This window comes from Bubalus kerabau, chromosome 19, assembly GCF_029407905.1.
Source record: "Bubalus kerabau isolate K-KA32 ecotype Philippines breed swamp buffalo chromosome 19, PCC_UOA_SB_1v2, whole genome shotgun sequence".
Taxonomy (NCBI): domain Eukaryota; kingdom Metazoa; phylum Chordata; class Mammalia; order Artiodactyla; family Bovidae; genus Bubalus; species Bubalus kerabau.
The window spans coordinates 29,676,242-29,692,064 of NC_073642.1; the positions used below are offsets into that span (position 1 = coordinate 29,676,242).

Below are 15,823 nucleotides of genomic sequence, written 5' to 3' on the forward strand. Positions count from 1 at the left end.
AACCACTGCTGCCTAGCTCCTTCCTTAACCTCTGGCAACCATTGTTGTCTCATTTCAAAAATGATGTATAAATGGAGCCATAATTTGGGACTAGGAATACTTTGGGAATGTCTTCCTCTTGCAAAAGTGAATTAACTCTAGGGACCAGTCTCTGTGTGTGTGTGTGTGTGTTTGTGTGTGCGTGCACGTGCTTAGGTGCTCAGTCGTGTTGTACCCCATATTAAGAAGTCACTGTACTTCCTATCCCAGAGTCAGTAGCCAATCAGATTGGCCAACAGAGATTGCCGAGTACTCTGTGGTGGGATTGAGTCATGGTACTGATAAATATAAATATCTCAGTTACAATGTATACATGAAGATGTTCCATTAATATGTGTTATAGATTCTAAGAGGGCTAAATGTAAACTTTGCCCTCATTGTCCAAAAGAATTGATTTAAATAAAATTCTTTTCCTTTCATTTTTAAACATGTGAAGAAATGAAGTTCAAGAGTCTTCCTTCCCAGCTTTCTTACTTTTAACTAGAGGTTATAATCAATGTCTGGGTAGAGTATGGGACCACATTGATTTTTAAGTCATAGAAATATTAGCTTCTCCATGTTCAAACATTTTCTCGCCAACTTGTTAATAACTTATTTAATATTAATGTTAAAAAATGTATTATCTGGTCAGAATAATTTTTATCTTCTAATTTCTGACCTTAGTTTTGTGATTACTATTATCTAGTTGATTTGTAATAAAGATTGATAAAACTTGAAAAAAAGGAACCGTATACTATGTAACTGTTGGGATTAGTGTCTTGCACTCATTATGGTTCTTCCAAAATTCTTCCAGGTTGTTGTGTACATCTGCAGTTTGATCCTTTTCATTGAGAAACAGTGTTCCATGGTATGGATGTAACGCAGTTTGTGTTACCGCTCGCCCACTGAAGGATATCTGTGTTGTTTCTAGTTTGAGGGGTATTACTAGTAAAGCTCCTGAAAACATTCTTGTATGAATGTGTGAGCATTCTTCCATTCTTGTGTGAGCAGTGTCTTCATTTCTTTGGGATAGACGTCCAGGAGTGCAGCTTGCTGGGTTCTATGGAAAGTTACATGTTCTTTTTTTTTTTTTTTAAGAAACTGGCAGTGTTTTTCTGAGATGCTGTGCCATTTGACATTCCCACTGACACTGTGCGAGTGATCCAGTTTCTCTGCTGCTTGCCAGTATTTGGTATTGTCACTGATTCTACATTAGCCATTCTGATGGGTATGTAGTGATATCTCATTAATTTGCACTTCTCTAAGGCTAGTGATGTGGGGCATCCTTTCATGTCCTTATTTGCCATCTGTGTGTCCTCTCTGGTGGTATATCTCCTCATGTCTTTTTTCTCATTTTCTAGTTTTTAACTATTAAGTGTTGTGAGATCTTTGTATGTTCTAGCTATTTGTGCTATGATGATGATGTTGTTTGTGAATGTTTTCTCCCATTTTATGACTTGTCATTTCATCCTTCTCAACTATATCTTTTCCAGTGTAAAATTTTAAAATTTTGATGAAATCCAGTTGATCAACTTTAACTTTTATAGGTCATTTTTTTTGGTATCAGTCTTATAGCTCTGCTTTATCTTACATTCTAAAGATAGTGTCTGTTTTTTCTTTCTAAAAGCTTTATAGTTTTATAAAAGTTGTTAGTTCCATTTTGAGAGATCCACTCTGAGCTGGTTTTGAATAATGTGTCAGACCTGTGTCTAGGTTTCTTATTTTTGGTTTTGTGTGCCTGTGGACATTTAGTTGCTGTGGCACCGTGTGTTGCAGTGCCTTTCTTCCATTGAGTTGCTTTTGCACTTTTGTCAAGAGTCATTTGAGTTGTTTGTATGAGTTTATATTTGAGCTTTCAGTCTGTTCCATTGATCTCTGTGCCTGTGTCACTCTGCCAGTGCAGCAAGGTCTTGACTGTCGTAGCTACAGAAAGTTATGAAATAAGTTAGACTGATTGTTCCCACTTTATTTTTCCTAATTCTTTTGCTGTTCTGTACAAGTTTTATCAGTATTTTGTCAGTATCTAGCAAAAAATCTTGCTGGGGTTTTGGTAGGAATTGTGTTAAACCTGTACATTAATTGGGAGAATTGACTTCTTTACTATGTTTATGAACACAATATGTCTCTTCATTTATTTATATCTTTGATTTCTTTCATCAGCACCATGACGCTTTACCATGCAAGTTCTATACGTGTTTGGTTAGGATTATATCTATTTCATTTTATTTAAATGATGATAAAAGTCATTGTTTTTCTTTGACATTCATGTGTTCATTGTTAACATACAGAAATACAAATGTTTGTTGCATGTTAATCTTGTATCCTGCAACCTTTCTAAACTTCATTATTAGTTCTAGGTATAGATTCTTTTTATACTTGATACTTTTATCTGCAAATTGGGGCAATTTTATTTCTTCTTTTTAATCCATGTGCCTTTTATTTCCTTCTCTTGCTTTATCACCATGGTTACAACTTCCGGCCAAGAGCAGACATCCTTGCCTTGTTCCTGACCTTAGGAACAAGGTCTAGACCTTTACATTAAGAATAATTTTTTTGTAAATGTTTTTTAGGAAGTTCATTATGCTCCCTTCTATTCACAGTTTTTTGAATTTTTTAAAGAATGCATGGGTGTAAAATTTTGTCACCACCTTTTCCTCATCGAGTGACATGTTTTATGTGATTTTTCTTTAGCTTGTTAGTATGGTGGGTTATATTGGTTTCTGAATATTGATCCAGTATTGTCTGTACAGTAAGCCCCACTTGGCCATGATGTTTTCTTTTCCTTTTTGATACATTACTGAAACCCATTTGCTAATATTTTGTAAAGGGTTTTTATGTTCATGAGGAGTCTTGGTTTGTAATTTTTCTCTCTCTCTCACTTTACACTGTGTTTGATCTTAGTATCAGAGCAGTCCTAGCTTCAGTAAGTGAATTGAGAATTGTTCCCTCCCTTTTATGTTCTGGAAGTGATTGTGTAGAATTGGTGTTAATTCTTTAACTACTAGTAGATTCTTCTGACCTAAAAAATCTCTTTTGGGGGGAGATTTTTTTTTTAATTACAAACTAAATTTCTTGAAAAGTTACAGAGCTGTTCAAATTGTCTGTTTCATACTGAGTGCAGTGCACATATGCTCTATTGTGTCCGAGTCTTTGTGACCCCATGGACTGTAGCCCTCCAGGCTCCTCTGTCCATGGGATTTCCCGGGCAAGAATTGTGTAGTTTGTATGTTGTGAGGAGGTGGCCCGTTTCATCTAACTTGTCACATTTATTTGTGTAGAGTTGTTTGTAGTATTCTCTTATTGCACTTTTGGTGCAGTAGAGTCTGTGGTTATATTTTGTTTAATTCCTAATGTTGGTAATTTGTGTCTTCCCACCCCCCCACCCCTTTTTTTTAAGTCATTCATACTTGAAGTTTACCAAGTTTTAGTAATCTTTTTAGAAAACAGCTCTTTGTTATGCTTATTTTCTCTAGTGTTTTTCTGTTTTCAACCTCATCGTTTTCTGCTCCCGTCTTTATGCTTCCTCCCTTCCTCTTGCTTTGGGCTTCACGAAGTCTTTTTCTAGGATCTTGAAGTGGATGCTTCCGTTATTGATTTGAGATGTTTTCCTCTTCTCTGATGTAAACAGTGGTGCCATAAATCCCTCTCATAGCAGAAAGTTTAGCCATGTCTCACAGATTTTGATAGTTGTATTTGCCTTTTCATTCAGTTCAATGTTTGGTTTTTCCGTTGATACTTCCTTTTGAGCTCATAGATTATTTAAGAGCATGTTGTTTTGTTTCCAGCTGTTTGGAGATGCTCTGTTCTCTTTCTGCCATTGGTTACTAGTTAGAGTCCAAGTTAGAGACCCTTGTGGTTGTGGAACACACTTGGATAGGAGTTCAGTTCTCCTAGATTCATTGAGGTCAGGGGTGAATCTATCTTGATAGTCTTATGCACACACTTGACAAGGATGTGTATTCTCTTGTTGAGTAGAATGTTCTAGAAGTGAGACCCTATTGGTTGTTAGTAGTGATGAGTTCTTCCACATCCTTGCCAACTTTCTCTCTGGCTGTTCTGTTGACTATTGAGAGAAGATGCTGGAGTCTGGCAAGGTGGTACTGGCCCCCCGCATTGCCCACTTTGTTCTCCCTGTCCAGCCTTGGTGCCCTCGTCCTTGGTGTCAGACTCTGAATGAAGCCTGCTGCTGCCCACTGGCAGCCCAGAGGGGAGATGGCTATCCCACCCACCTAACCCTAACCCCATCCCTAACCCTCTGGCATGGCAGGACCCTAACCCTAACCACCCCACCCCCTCGCCCACCCCGCTCCACCCCATCCCTTCACCACCACCGCTGCCACTACACCCCCCGCCGCAGCCTCCCACCCCGCCTCCTCCTCCTGTCCCTTGTTTTCCAGGGCTGTTACTGTTTTATTCGTTTCTTTTCTTGCTTCTGTTATTTCTAGGGCCCTGAGTAGAGGTGGACCAGGGGCTCGATTTCCCTTCGTCATCCAGGCAATCGGTATTTTTATTGTGATGGCGCTCAGTGCTGTCACTGGTTGCCATTAGTTACCAGATGCTGCACCAACACACATAGTCATCTGTGCATCTGGTCCTCAGAATGACGCTTGGAGCTGGGTGTTAGTACAGTTGCTTCACACCAGGGGAGACTGACAGTTAGAGAGGAGGCTTGCCTGCTACGTCTGGGTCCACACCACTGCTGCTGGCAGAGCCGACATGTGAGCTCAGGCCCCTGGTGTTAAGCCGAGGTCGTCCCTTTGCAGCTGTGGCTCCTGGTGCTGCAGTGGTGACCGGGTGAGGACTGTTGCCACCATGCCTGTGAGGCGGCGCAGAGCAGATAGAAAGGGTCTGTGGTCCACAGTGGGCATCCTTCTCCTTGGCTGCATTCACATTTCTTCCAAAGGTAACTGGGCCTTGCTTCTCTCTTCCAGCCTCATATGTTCTAAGCCGTGCTCTCCATCCTTCCTGTGATAACTGGGTCAACCTGGGAAGTCACAGAGAGAGGATGGCGAGCCCTCCCTGCCCATTTCTCCTCGCTGTCTTTATTCTCTCACTCTCTTAACCTTTTTTTTTATTTTTTAAAAAATTTTAGCCCTGTGCTTAGTGTTCCCCATCGCTCTGTCCCTGTCTGCTTCTGGTTGGCAGTGGTGGTGGGTGGGCTCAGACTTGTGCCCACCAGCCTTCAGCTCATCGTAATCAGTGTCTCACCCGCGAGGTGAGTTCCGGACAGAGCCCTCCCGGCTGGTTCCTTGAGAGCCCCTCCCAGACATGGGGGGTGAGCCAGGCCACTGCATTGGGTCCTCTGGCCTCAGGGCCCCTCCCAATGTCCTGTAGGATGCCCACCCCACCCTGGCCTAAGGAGAACTTGCTGGGTGAGGTCACCTGTAGGGTGTGTGATGAAGCCCTTGCCTTTTTTACTTTCAGTTCAGTTCAGTTCAGTCACTCAGTCATGTCTGACTCTTTGCGACCCCATGAATCGCAGCATGCCAGGCCTCCCTGTCCATCACCAACTCCCAGAGTTCACTCAGACTCACGTCCATCGTAACTTTAGGGGGCGTCTGGCTTTTGGTGAGTTGCTCCCCTGAGCTGATGCTTAGCAGGACTCAGACACTTCCCTGAGGCGGGATGGGGTCACCTGAAGCACAGCCTGCCCCTGTGTCCAGCTCCAGCTCAGCAAAGCCCCCTAGCCCGAGGGACAGATCCTCAGGCTGCTGAGGGGCAGGCGGTGCCCTGGAACTGAAAGGTGTCCTGCTCAGGCCTCGTGAAGGACAAAGGGCGGGCGCCTTTTCAGCCTGTTGACTGTTTCTGGGAAGGACAAGTGCAGCAGCAGCAGCCACCTTCCTGCTGGTGTTTTTGTTCCCTGTTTTGATGGGGGAACTGAATCATGCTTTTCCTTTCATAAACAGGAGAATGTTAAGTACATAACAGCTAAATTAATCCTTGCCCATAAATTAGTTCATTATGTTAATTCAGACTCACAGAACTCAGTCTCATTAGCATTTCCATTAAGCTGTTTAGGCTTACGAGTATTTTAAGAGTACAATTTAAGCTGCAGATTAATCTTCAAAGGCTCCACGTGTGTTTTTAACTGCAGGAAAATTTAAAATCCATTGGGAGGTTTGGGGGGATTTAATGACTGTGGGTAGCCACAACCCCCACATTCTCATCAAAGGCCCCCACCTGCCGGGTATGGTACTCCGAGGCCGAGAGGAGCCTTAGGAAGGAGGAGATGGGCAGGTGTGGCCACCATCCTCCCCAGAGGACAGGTGAGCCTATTCTAGGCTGCATGTGCGATTCTGAGGTTGTCCTCATGGAAACTGAGTGGAAGCAGTTCCACTCCTGGGGGCTTGTGAGAAAGATAGGCAGGGAGAGAACACAGAGCATGTCTGAGCCTGCGTGACAAGCCAGTGGCCTTCTTGCTGGGTGGTGTGACTGTCTTCTTGTCACTGCTGTCTGGTCTTCATCAGAGGCCCGCTCAGGGCATCCTGTCATAGGACATACATCCTTCAGGGCTCCTCACATCCCTGCCTATGGGGCTAAGTCCCTGTCCTGCCTGCTGTCCCCTGTCCCGCCCCGCCAGCCCTCATTGAACTGCTTTGCTCTCTGGACCCTGCTCCCTGGTGCAGAAACCATGAAACTCAGTCAGGATTTCAAATCTCCAGTGCACTGCTGAGGTTCTTCCGCTTTTTACTGTTCTCTGACGAATCAGTAGAACCTGATTATGAAAGAGTGACCTGTTTTGAAATAGAGTTTTCATTATTATTCAGATATGACAGGCCCACAGGTCAGGAGGCAGTGGTCCCTGAGCAGAGTCTGTCACTCACAGTTCCCAAGAGAATGGGTCATGCTGCCATGGGGGACACATGGCAGGCTCCAGGGTCTCTCTGGAGGCAGAAGGAGCAAGGGAAGCAGTGATCTGCAGCCCTTATTGTGGTTTCTGCATAAAAGACAAGTGAGGAGGGGTGAGCAGGCTTAAGATGGACTAGTTTGAATCATTTCAGGGCTTGGGGCTTAGGGGCTGCCCCTGGTGGTCTGGTTCCTGGCCCTGGGGTGACTGGGGCAGGTGGAGAGTAACCTGAAGGTAAGACCCCCCCCTCCCAATGAAAGACATGCTTGTGGCGTGGACTCTGGATTGTCTGGTTTGCTGAAGGAAGACATCCTGGGGGCCTCCTGTACCATCTCCAAGAACTGGCCAGCTTGAAAGTGTGGGGGTTCAGTCCCTGCAGGGTCAGCAAGGCCTGAAGCATCAGAATACAGAAAATAAGAGACAGGGTTCATGCAAGACCTACTGGGAGAGGCCTCCTCTCAGGGGCCCAAGACGGTGCAGGACCCCAAGAGTTTACTGGACACCACTGGCTCCTGCCTCATTTCCACCATGAGGGATATCGGACTGAACAGGAGCCCAGGGAGACCTGGTGTGGTGGTCAGCCGTGGTGTCTGGACACTTCCTGTAACCCTGTGGCAAGTCTACATGTGCCTCCCAGTCCTGCAGACACGCCCCAGGTCTTAGAAGGAGGCTGTTCAGAGCAGGCATGTTTACAGATCTGAGAGCTTATTTGTCTTGGGCCATAATGAGAGCAGAAGCCTTTCAGGTTTGCAGCATTTCTAAACAACTGTTGCAACCTCCCTCAGTCCAGAATGGCTGTTGGTAGGACAGAATATACTGTAGTTTTAGTGGAAAAAGAGAGAAAGATGAAATCAATTCTCTGTGGAAATTGCTAAAATAAACTCAGGATTAATGAACAAAATTTGTTGGCGAGGCCCATTTGTCACACTCAGGAAGCCACAGTCTAATTTTACTTGCCGCTGTTCATTGCTCTTGCATTGCCATTCATTTGCTGAAGGCAAAACACATTACCTCTCAATAGACAGGAATGGGCCCACATCCCGCTCCCTTTCCCTCCTCCAGACAGCCTGATGGCTGACTTCCTGCTGGGGAGAGGGAGGAGGGCAGAGGGTGTTCTTCTGGTTATCTTTTTCTTGGCTCACCAACAGAAACATTTTCTCTCGGCTCTAGAGGCTGAACGTCCAAGGTGAAGGTGTTGGCAGGCCTGGTTTCTTCCAAGGCCTCTCTCTAGACCAGCAGATAGCTGCTCATCTCTGTCTCCCCATGGTCATCCCTTGGTCTGTGTTGTCTGTGTCGGAATTTCCTCTTAGAAGGACACCAGGCCTATCGGATGGGGGGTACACCCATGTGACCTCACTTCAGCTTAATTACTCCTTTAAGACCCTGTCTGCAAGTCCAGCACCGCCTGCCTCCCACTGGCCTGTGAAAGTGGACGGATGCAGGGCACTTATAGGGGCGATGCAGTGGCCCTGGGTGGGTTTGCCCGTTGCACACAAGCCTGTGATTTGCATGTGCTGTGTGCTCAGTTGCTTCATTCGAGTCCGACTCTGTGTAGCCCACCAGGCTCCTCTGTCCATGGGATTCTCCAGGCAAGAGTACTGGAGTGGGTTGTCATTCCCTTCTGTAAATTAGGAGCAGGGGAAGGGAGGAAGGATGGGTCACTATGAGAAAATTGTGGTTGTTTTTTTAACTTCCTCAGGAGACTTGTAAAATCAGTGCTTTCGTCGGGTTCTCCAGGACAGTGAGGCTGCTGTGGGTGCAGGTCAGTCTGTGGAAAGGTGACTGCGGCAAGCCCAGCTGTGCAATCTTCCCGGATGTGACTCTGCCAGGGGCTGAGCTGCGCAGCAGGCCCTGTAAAGCCCCCTCCCCCTCCTCCTCATTCTTCTCCCACCTCGTTCCCTAAATGGGACCTCAGAGTGGATGGGTCAGCCCCGTGTGTCCTGTTCCCAGGAGCCCTGGACCCAGCCTGCTGCCCAGGTGTGGGCACACCAACAACCAGGACAAACCAAATCCAGATGGTTTGTCCACATAATTTTTGTACCTGACAGTTTATGGGTCTTTATTTTTTCATTAAAGAAATGATGACTGTTTTCTTCAGTTGGGCATTTCCAGAGAGCCATTCTCATTTAATGCTAATACCGGAACAGCAGGTCTCCACTGGAAATATTTACCTTTTCCTTGTTGGCAGCTTGTCAGTGTTGGGAAAACAGATGCTTAATTAAAATCTCAGTATGTCATGCTTTCTTCCTCACACATCAGTCACTCTTCCTCCAGGATGGAGGAGGAGGCATGTGAGAGGTGTCGGGAAGCATTCTGGTCTTCTGTTTTTACGTACTTGGGGGATGTCTCCTGGCATCTTGTTCCTGTTCAGACATTGGCATTCCACCACCCATCCCTGGCCTGGAGAGGCCTAAGGATGGCAGGCTACTGTCACCACCTGGATGGCAGAACTGGTTTGGTTTTGGCTGTGTGTATGGTCGGCGGGGTCTCTTGCCAGGAGAATCCATTGCTAAAGATAAGGACATGAAGAAAGCAGCTGCTATTTTTCAGAAAGAAGAGGGCATCAGGGCCCCAATGTTATATTATCCTCCCGACTGCCCCGGCAGGTTTTGTGGAAAACATGGGCTCAGAGAGTGTGAGACCCTGGCCCAAGGCCAGATGCAGCTGGGATGTGATTCCACCCCAGGACTGTCGAGCCCCTGCTCTCTTCCCCCTGAAGCACTCTGCGCTTCATCTTGCCCCAGGGCTGCACCTTTGCCCCACGAAGCAGCCAGCATCCTTCTCAGTGTTCATGGCTCCAAGAGCCCCAAGGTCCCATCTGTGACACAGCCATGGAGACAGGGGCCCTGGACACACAGACCGGAGACCGGGAGGCGTGGTTTTCGGGGCCATGCTGACTGCTCTCAACCCCCAGAAGTCAGAAAGGAGAAAGTACAGCACGGAGGGTCCATCCTCCACAGATGCTGACAAGCCCAAAGAACATTCGGCTCTTACTCTATTCAAACCGAGAACCTCTATTTATCAAAAGACATCGTAAACAAAGTGAGCAGACAAGGCACCAACTGGGAGAAGGTATTTATAACTTAAGTAACTGACAAAGGATGAATTCCCAGTGCACACTGTGTTATTTAAGCCTGCTTCCACTCATATTAAAGCGCCCACTGTTAAGGCAGTGGATAAACTAATGCACATTTCTGGGTCAAGGCGTCAGGTGTTCAAGTTCATATTTTCCCAAGATGGAGGTTCATGTGTGTCTGTTACTTTATTTAGTAGGCTTTGTAACTAAAATGTGTACCAGGCTTTATTTAGTAGGCTTGTAACGTGTGTACCAGGCAATCCTTCATGTGTCAAATAGTAAATGTTTTAAAAATAAAGGTAAAAAGTAGTTATTGTTAACAGCCCCTGGAGGTAGGTCTACTGCCCCGGTTTTTACTGATAGGGTCAGAACTAGCTGCTGACACAGTGGCCACTTACCGTGTGCCAGGCACGTTATATGAACCATCTTTTTAGATGTTTTGGCGCCTCAGCAGATTTGACAGCTTTCATCACCGCACATTACAGACGTCAGAAGCTTAGGGAGATGAGGTAGCCCTGTGGTCACTAACTGGTTACAACAGGTGGTTGGGCAGGGTCTCCCTGGTGGCCTGTCCCATGTACCCCCCACCTTCCATGGGTGAGGGGCCTCCTCCCCAGGCCTCCTCTCCGGAGCTGGTGACAAGGTGTCCACCTCCCCCACCCCCCCACTTCCCGTCCTGTGCCGTCACATCCAGGCTTGAACAATGGTGGCAGCTCCGCACTTGCTACCAGACACCTGAGGGTCCAAACCTCTCGGGCAGACATGACAAAATCCCACAGACCAGGCGGCCCAGACCACAGGCCCTTGTGGCTCACAGTTCTGGGGGGCTGAAACCCAAGTTCAAGGTGCCAGCCCACTGCTTTCTCGCGAGGGCCCCGTGGCGTGGCAGCTGGCCGATGACCGCCACCTGTGTTCTCACGTGGCAGAGGAGATGAGAGGCACGCTCTCGCCATCTGTTCCCCTGAGTCTGCTAGTCCTGTCCTGGCCCCTCATGACCGCATCTGAACCTCCTGAAAGTCCTGCCTCCAGATATGCTGGCATGGGATTAGGGGATCAACCCTGAGCCTGGGAACACAAGCCTGCAGTCCATGGAAGGTGAAGGAGTGGGGAGCAGGTGGAGCCAGCAGGTAAAGCAGTTTGCGTTGGTGTCTGCTCACTCTTGAGGCCATCCTGCCACAAGGAGCCGGACACCTGGTGACCTCAGCCTTCCCTCAGGCCTTAGCCAGGGCCCACGTGGCTGTGGGCACCATCGTTGAACCTGTGATGGTGCTCAGGTCTGAGTCCCTCTTGTTCTAATGCGAATTTCTCTGACACTGTGTTCAAGCAGGGTTTCCAGGCTGTCAGGGTGGGAGTTGCTAGTGGCTGGGGTCCCAGCTGAGTGTGGGGCCAGATGTTGTACATGGGAACCCCGCCCACGAGGGGCCAGCATCCACACAGCTCTCACATCCGCCTGTGCTTTCAGGCATCCGAATGCTGGATGGAGATGTGACCGATGTGGTGGAGGCCAAGTCTCTGGGCACCAGACCCAATTACATCGACATCTACAGCGCCAGCTGGGGGCCGGACGATGATGGCAAGACGGTGGACGGGCCCGGCCGGCTGGCCAGACAGGCCTTCGAGCACGGCATCAGAAAGGTGTGGTGACCCAGAGCCGCGGTGGGAGGGCAGGGTGAGGGCTCTCAACAATTAAAAACCAGAAAGAATAAAGAAGCCAAAAACATAATATTAAAAGCAATTCTACAAACCCAAGATGATCTTCTCTGCGCATTGAAGGGCTCTGCTTCTCACCCTTTAAGAGACGAGTAAGGGATCAGCTTCCTGCTGGTTTGCAGTCTGTCATATTAAGTAACCAAGATAGAAGTAAGGAGAAATCTTGTCATGTAGGTAGAAGTGAATAAATTTGAGGGACGTCACCGGAGGTCCAGTGGTTAAGACTTCACACTTGCAGTGTGAGGGCAGGGGTTCTGTCCCTGATCGGGGAAGCAAGACCCTACATGCCACTCCCCCCAGTTAAATAAATATATAAATAAATTTGAGGATCACACACACACAGTCGGAGTGACTCAGGGAGAGCCCCGACACAGGATGAGGTGGGACCAGGGCCAGAGTGAGGGAGAAGTCAAGTGGGGGCTCAGGACAGCAGCTACCCACGAAACCAGAGCAGAGGGACGTCATCTCATTACAGAGTCGCTGCTCCCAAGGTGCCTGCAGCTCACCTGCCAGCCCCAGGACTCTGCCTCACAGCCTGACAGCCCCCAGCTTGGGGTGTGCAGCTGGGTGGTGGGGGTCCTAGACTGACCGCCTGGCCTGTTAGTGGGGCTCTGCAGGTGGAAGGGTGTCTGGGACTCAGCCCACCTGCCCACAGGACCCCCATCCTGGAGCTCTGTGCATCCATCACAGGCTGTGTGCTCACCTGACAACCGCAAGGCATCAGGTCTCCATAGTGCTCCCTCCCCGCCAGTGTGCCACCCAGACATTTAGGACGTCTTGGGTGGAGCCCACCAGGGGCTGTCAGAGCAAACACCTGAGCATGGGCCCTCAACCCATCAGCCAAGGAGGGCAGAGGAGGACACCCCAGTCACTCCATGGTTGTCAGTTCTGGGTCCTTGTGAGTCAGGAAAACTGGGGCAGAGAGGGTCCTAGGTCTCACAAGGAGGGGACACAGTGGATTTCTGGGCGAGGACAGCTTCCTGGAGCAGACACTGGCCTGTGATCAGTGTTCCGGTGGCCCTGGGTGGCCAGGCAATGCCAGCGAGGTTAGAGCTGGAAGTCTAGGCCTCCCGAGGCAGGGTTTATGCCTCTGACTTCTCCTGTGGGAGATAGGACAGTGGGGCTGGGTCAACCACATCTTATTATTTATATACTTTTACCGTATTGTTAAAGTTATTATTTTATTATAAACTGTGCACCATGATTAAAGTGTGGTCAATACATAGTTAACAAGTCAGATGGTACCAGTGGTTGTCCTGAAAGCAAGGCTTTCCGCCCTCTGCACCCCACCCTACCCCCCTCCACAGGCCCTTGTTGATGATTTCCTTTGCCTGAATAATACAATCTGGTCACTTTTCTGGATGTGCTGAGTTTGGTCACTTTCTATCTATTAATTCCCTTCTATGGGGCTGGGGTGTTTGTCTCCTGGAACACCCCCAGCCTCAGACCCCGTGGTCCGGTGGCTCCGGGCCACGTGATACTGTACACAAGTGTGAGGCTTCTTATTCTGCCCTCTGTCCTCCCTGGCCGCTCAGGGCTTGAATGTCTGAGAAGTGAGTGACCAGAGTGGGGCTCCGTTCTCACGTCCCTCACAGCTCTGTGCTTACCCTGACACTCTTGAGACAAAAGAAGAGGGAAACAGGTAGACATCAGCACGTCCATAGCTCACACACAGGACACAGACATCTTCTTCTATCCTCATGACCCCGAGGAGATGTGCAGGCTCTTCAGTCAGCTTGGCGAGTGGCCGAGCTCACGGGGTGCTGGGAGGTCAGGCGCAGGCACGTTAGCTGCTGCCAGATGCACAGATCTCATTGCCCCAGTTTCCAGCATCCCTCGTGTGCTGGGTCATGTGGCTCTCACTCTTGACACCAAGGGGAACCTCCTAAAATTAGGTGTAAGTTAGAGACCACTTTTATTGAATGGAAGATGCTGCTTTTTAAAGATATTTTCTTTATTCACTTACTTGGTCACACCGGGGCTAAGTTGTGGCACATGGGTGGTATAGTTGCAGATGTGAGCTCTTAGCTGTAGCATGTAGGATGTAGTTCCCCAACCAGGGGTCGAACCCGGGCCCCCTACATTGGGAGCGTGGAGTCAGAGCCACAGGACCTCCAGGGTCATCCCTGAAGATGCTTTTTGAGAGATGTGAATCCTGAGTGTCGGCCATTTCCAAGAGATGATTTCTAAAGATTCTGAGAGCTGAGGACGAGCTGTTTCCAGGAGACGGGCTGGTTGTCTGGGCCTGACCTCTCTCGGGTGTATAGATGAGCTGTAGAGGGTGGAGTGTCGGGAGCTGTGAGGGCTCCACATGCTGAGTTCTGAGCCACACTGGCCTCATTCAGTCATCAGGAGTGCAGAAGCTGCAGAGGGACCGCGTGGTTCCTGCCACTCGTGTCAGTTTCCTGAGATACTGAGGTCATTGCATTGTTTTTTTTAGTCTTTCTGAATAAAATATGTCACATAGAGAGCCTTAAATTGCAACTGTCAGAAGCTGTCACTGAAAATCCTCCTAGAAATTTGATGGTCTCAAACCAAACCACATTCTTCCGTCTGTTTTCCTCCTTGATGCCCCACTTGTCACCTGCAGCCTCCCCTGTAAAAGCCAACTGCATCTTTGGTAGATGGTGCAGGTTCTGGAGGCACCATCAGATGCTGTACTTTAGCATAAAGAGGTGTTGGATATTGGTCCTCATGTGGCTGGTCACCCAGAAGGGGAGAGTCTACCACACTGTGGCTGAAGGCACTGGCTGGGTCCAGTGCCTAGCATTCACTAGCATTCCACACCCACAGACAAGCCATCTGCTTCCCTGGCAAGATGCCGAAACACATTCTGAGGAGTGGAGGTGGTGTCTTCCTGAACAGAAGTGCGAGTTCACAGCTGGGGTTGACACGTCCTCACCCTAGAGCAGGGTCCCCATCTCCAGGATCTGATGCCTGATGATCTGAGGTGGAGCTGATGTAATGATAATAGAAATAAAGTGCACAATAAGTATAAGGTGCTTGAACCATACCAAAACCACCCCCACCCCAATCTGTGGAAAAATCATCTTCCACAAAACTTGTCCCTAGTGCCAAAAATGTTGGGGACCACTGCCCTAGAGCCACCATCCCGTGGCTTCCAGGTGAACAGAAGGTGTGGAATGTGAACACACAGTCCTCAGAGACAGCTTGGACGTTCCTTACACCTCTGTCCTGGGTGTTTCCTCTGCCCCGTTCCCATGCTGTTTTCCAGGAGACTGTTCTCAGAAGGGAGAGAGGCTCTGGATGCTCTGACACCTGTGAGAACTCAGGGGTCAGGGGTCCCTGCAAAGTACAGGGTGAAGAGAGGCAACTCTTAGGCATTTAGGCCCCTGTTGTTCGCCGGCATCACTGGGGAGCTCATTAGAAACACAGACTCAGGCTTACCTGGACCAGCCAAGCCCATGCCTGCATCGTAGTGAGACCCAGGCATTGTCCTCTCGCATGTGAGCTGTGTAGGTAGTGTGAGCAGTGTGGGCCATGTGAGTAGTGTGGGCACTCACGAGTGTGAGCGGTGTGGATGCTCACAAGTGTGAGCTGTGTGAGTGGAATGGGCGCTCACAAATGTGAGTGGTGTGAACAGCATGGGCACTCATGAGTGCAGGCCATATGAGTGGTGTGGGCGCTCACAAGTATGGGTGGTCATGAGTGTGGGCAGTGTGGGCACTCACGAGTGTGGGCGGTGTGAGCAGTGTGGGTGCTTACAAATGTAAGCAGCACTCTGCAAAGCAGGAGTAGGAATGTAGCTCCCTCTGCCTTTGATCAGTAACCTGCAGTGTGGTGAGGACTGAAGGTGAAGGTGTCCAGAGATGATTCTCGTGAGAGAATCAGAGACAGGCTCTGATTGAATTTCATTCGGATTCTTACTGCTTTGTATGAGCTTTGTGTGGTTACTTGCACAGACAAACCCGTGTCCTCAGTCCTTCTAGCGACTGCCCTTTGTGCTGGCCATGGGGACGGAACTCCCCAGAGATGTGTGAACAAGAGTGGATGAGGCAGCTTTGTGCCGGGGGCTGGGCTGGCTCTCAAGCCCCAGGTTAGAGCTGGCGGGAATGTTGGAGTGAAGACAAACCGGCACAAGAGAGCGGGCCCTGGGGTCCACTTGGTCCACATGTGGGGTGTCCTGGCGCCTCCGGGGAAGGTGGGTGCCT

General features: G+C 48.8%; 1 protein-coding gene across 2 annotated transcripts in view; it reads left to right on the forward strand.

Annotated features, from left to right (window-relative positions):
• The window catches only part of PCSK6 (proprotein convertase subtilisin/kexin type 6), a 170,217-nt gene that overhangs the window by 93,559 nt on the left and 60,835 nt on the right, over positions 1-15,823 (forward strand). For both annotated transcript variants that reach the window (XM_055555513.1, XM_055555514.1), the window contains exon 7: positions 11,404-11,576. In XM_055555513.1, the coding sequence (XP_055411488.1) occupies positions 11,404-11,576 (173 nt within the window). The remainder of the gene's footprint in view (positions 1-11,403; positions 11,577-15,823) is intronic.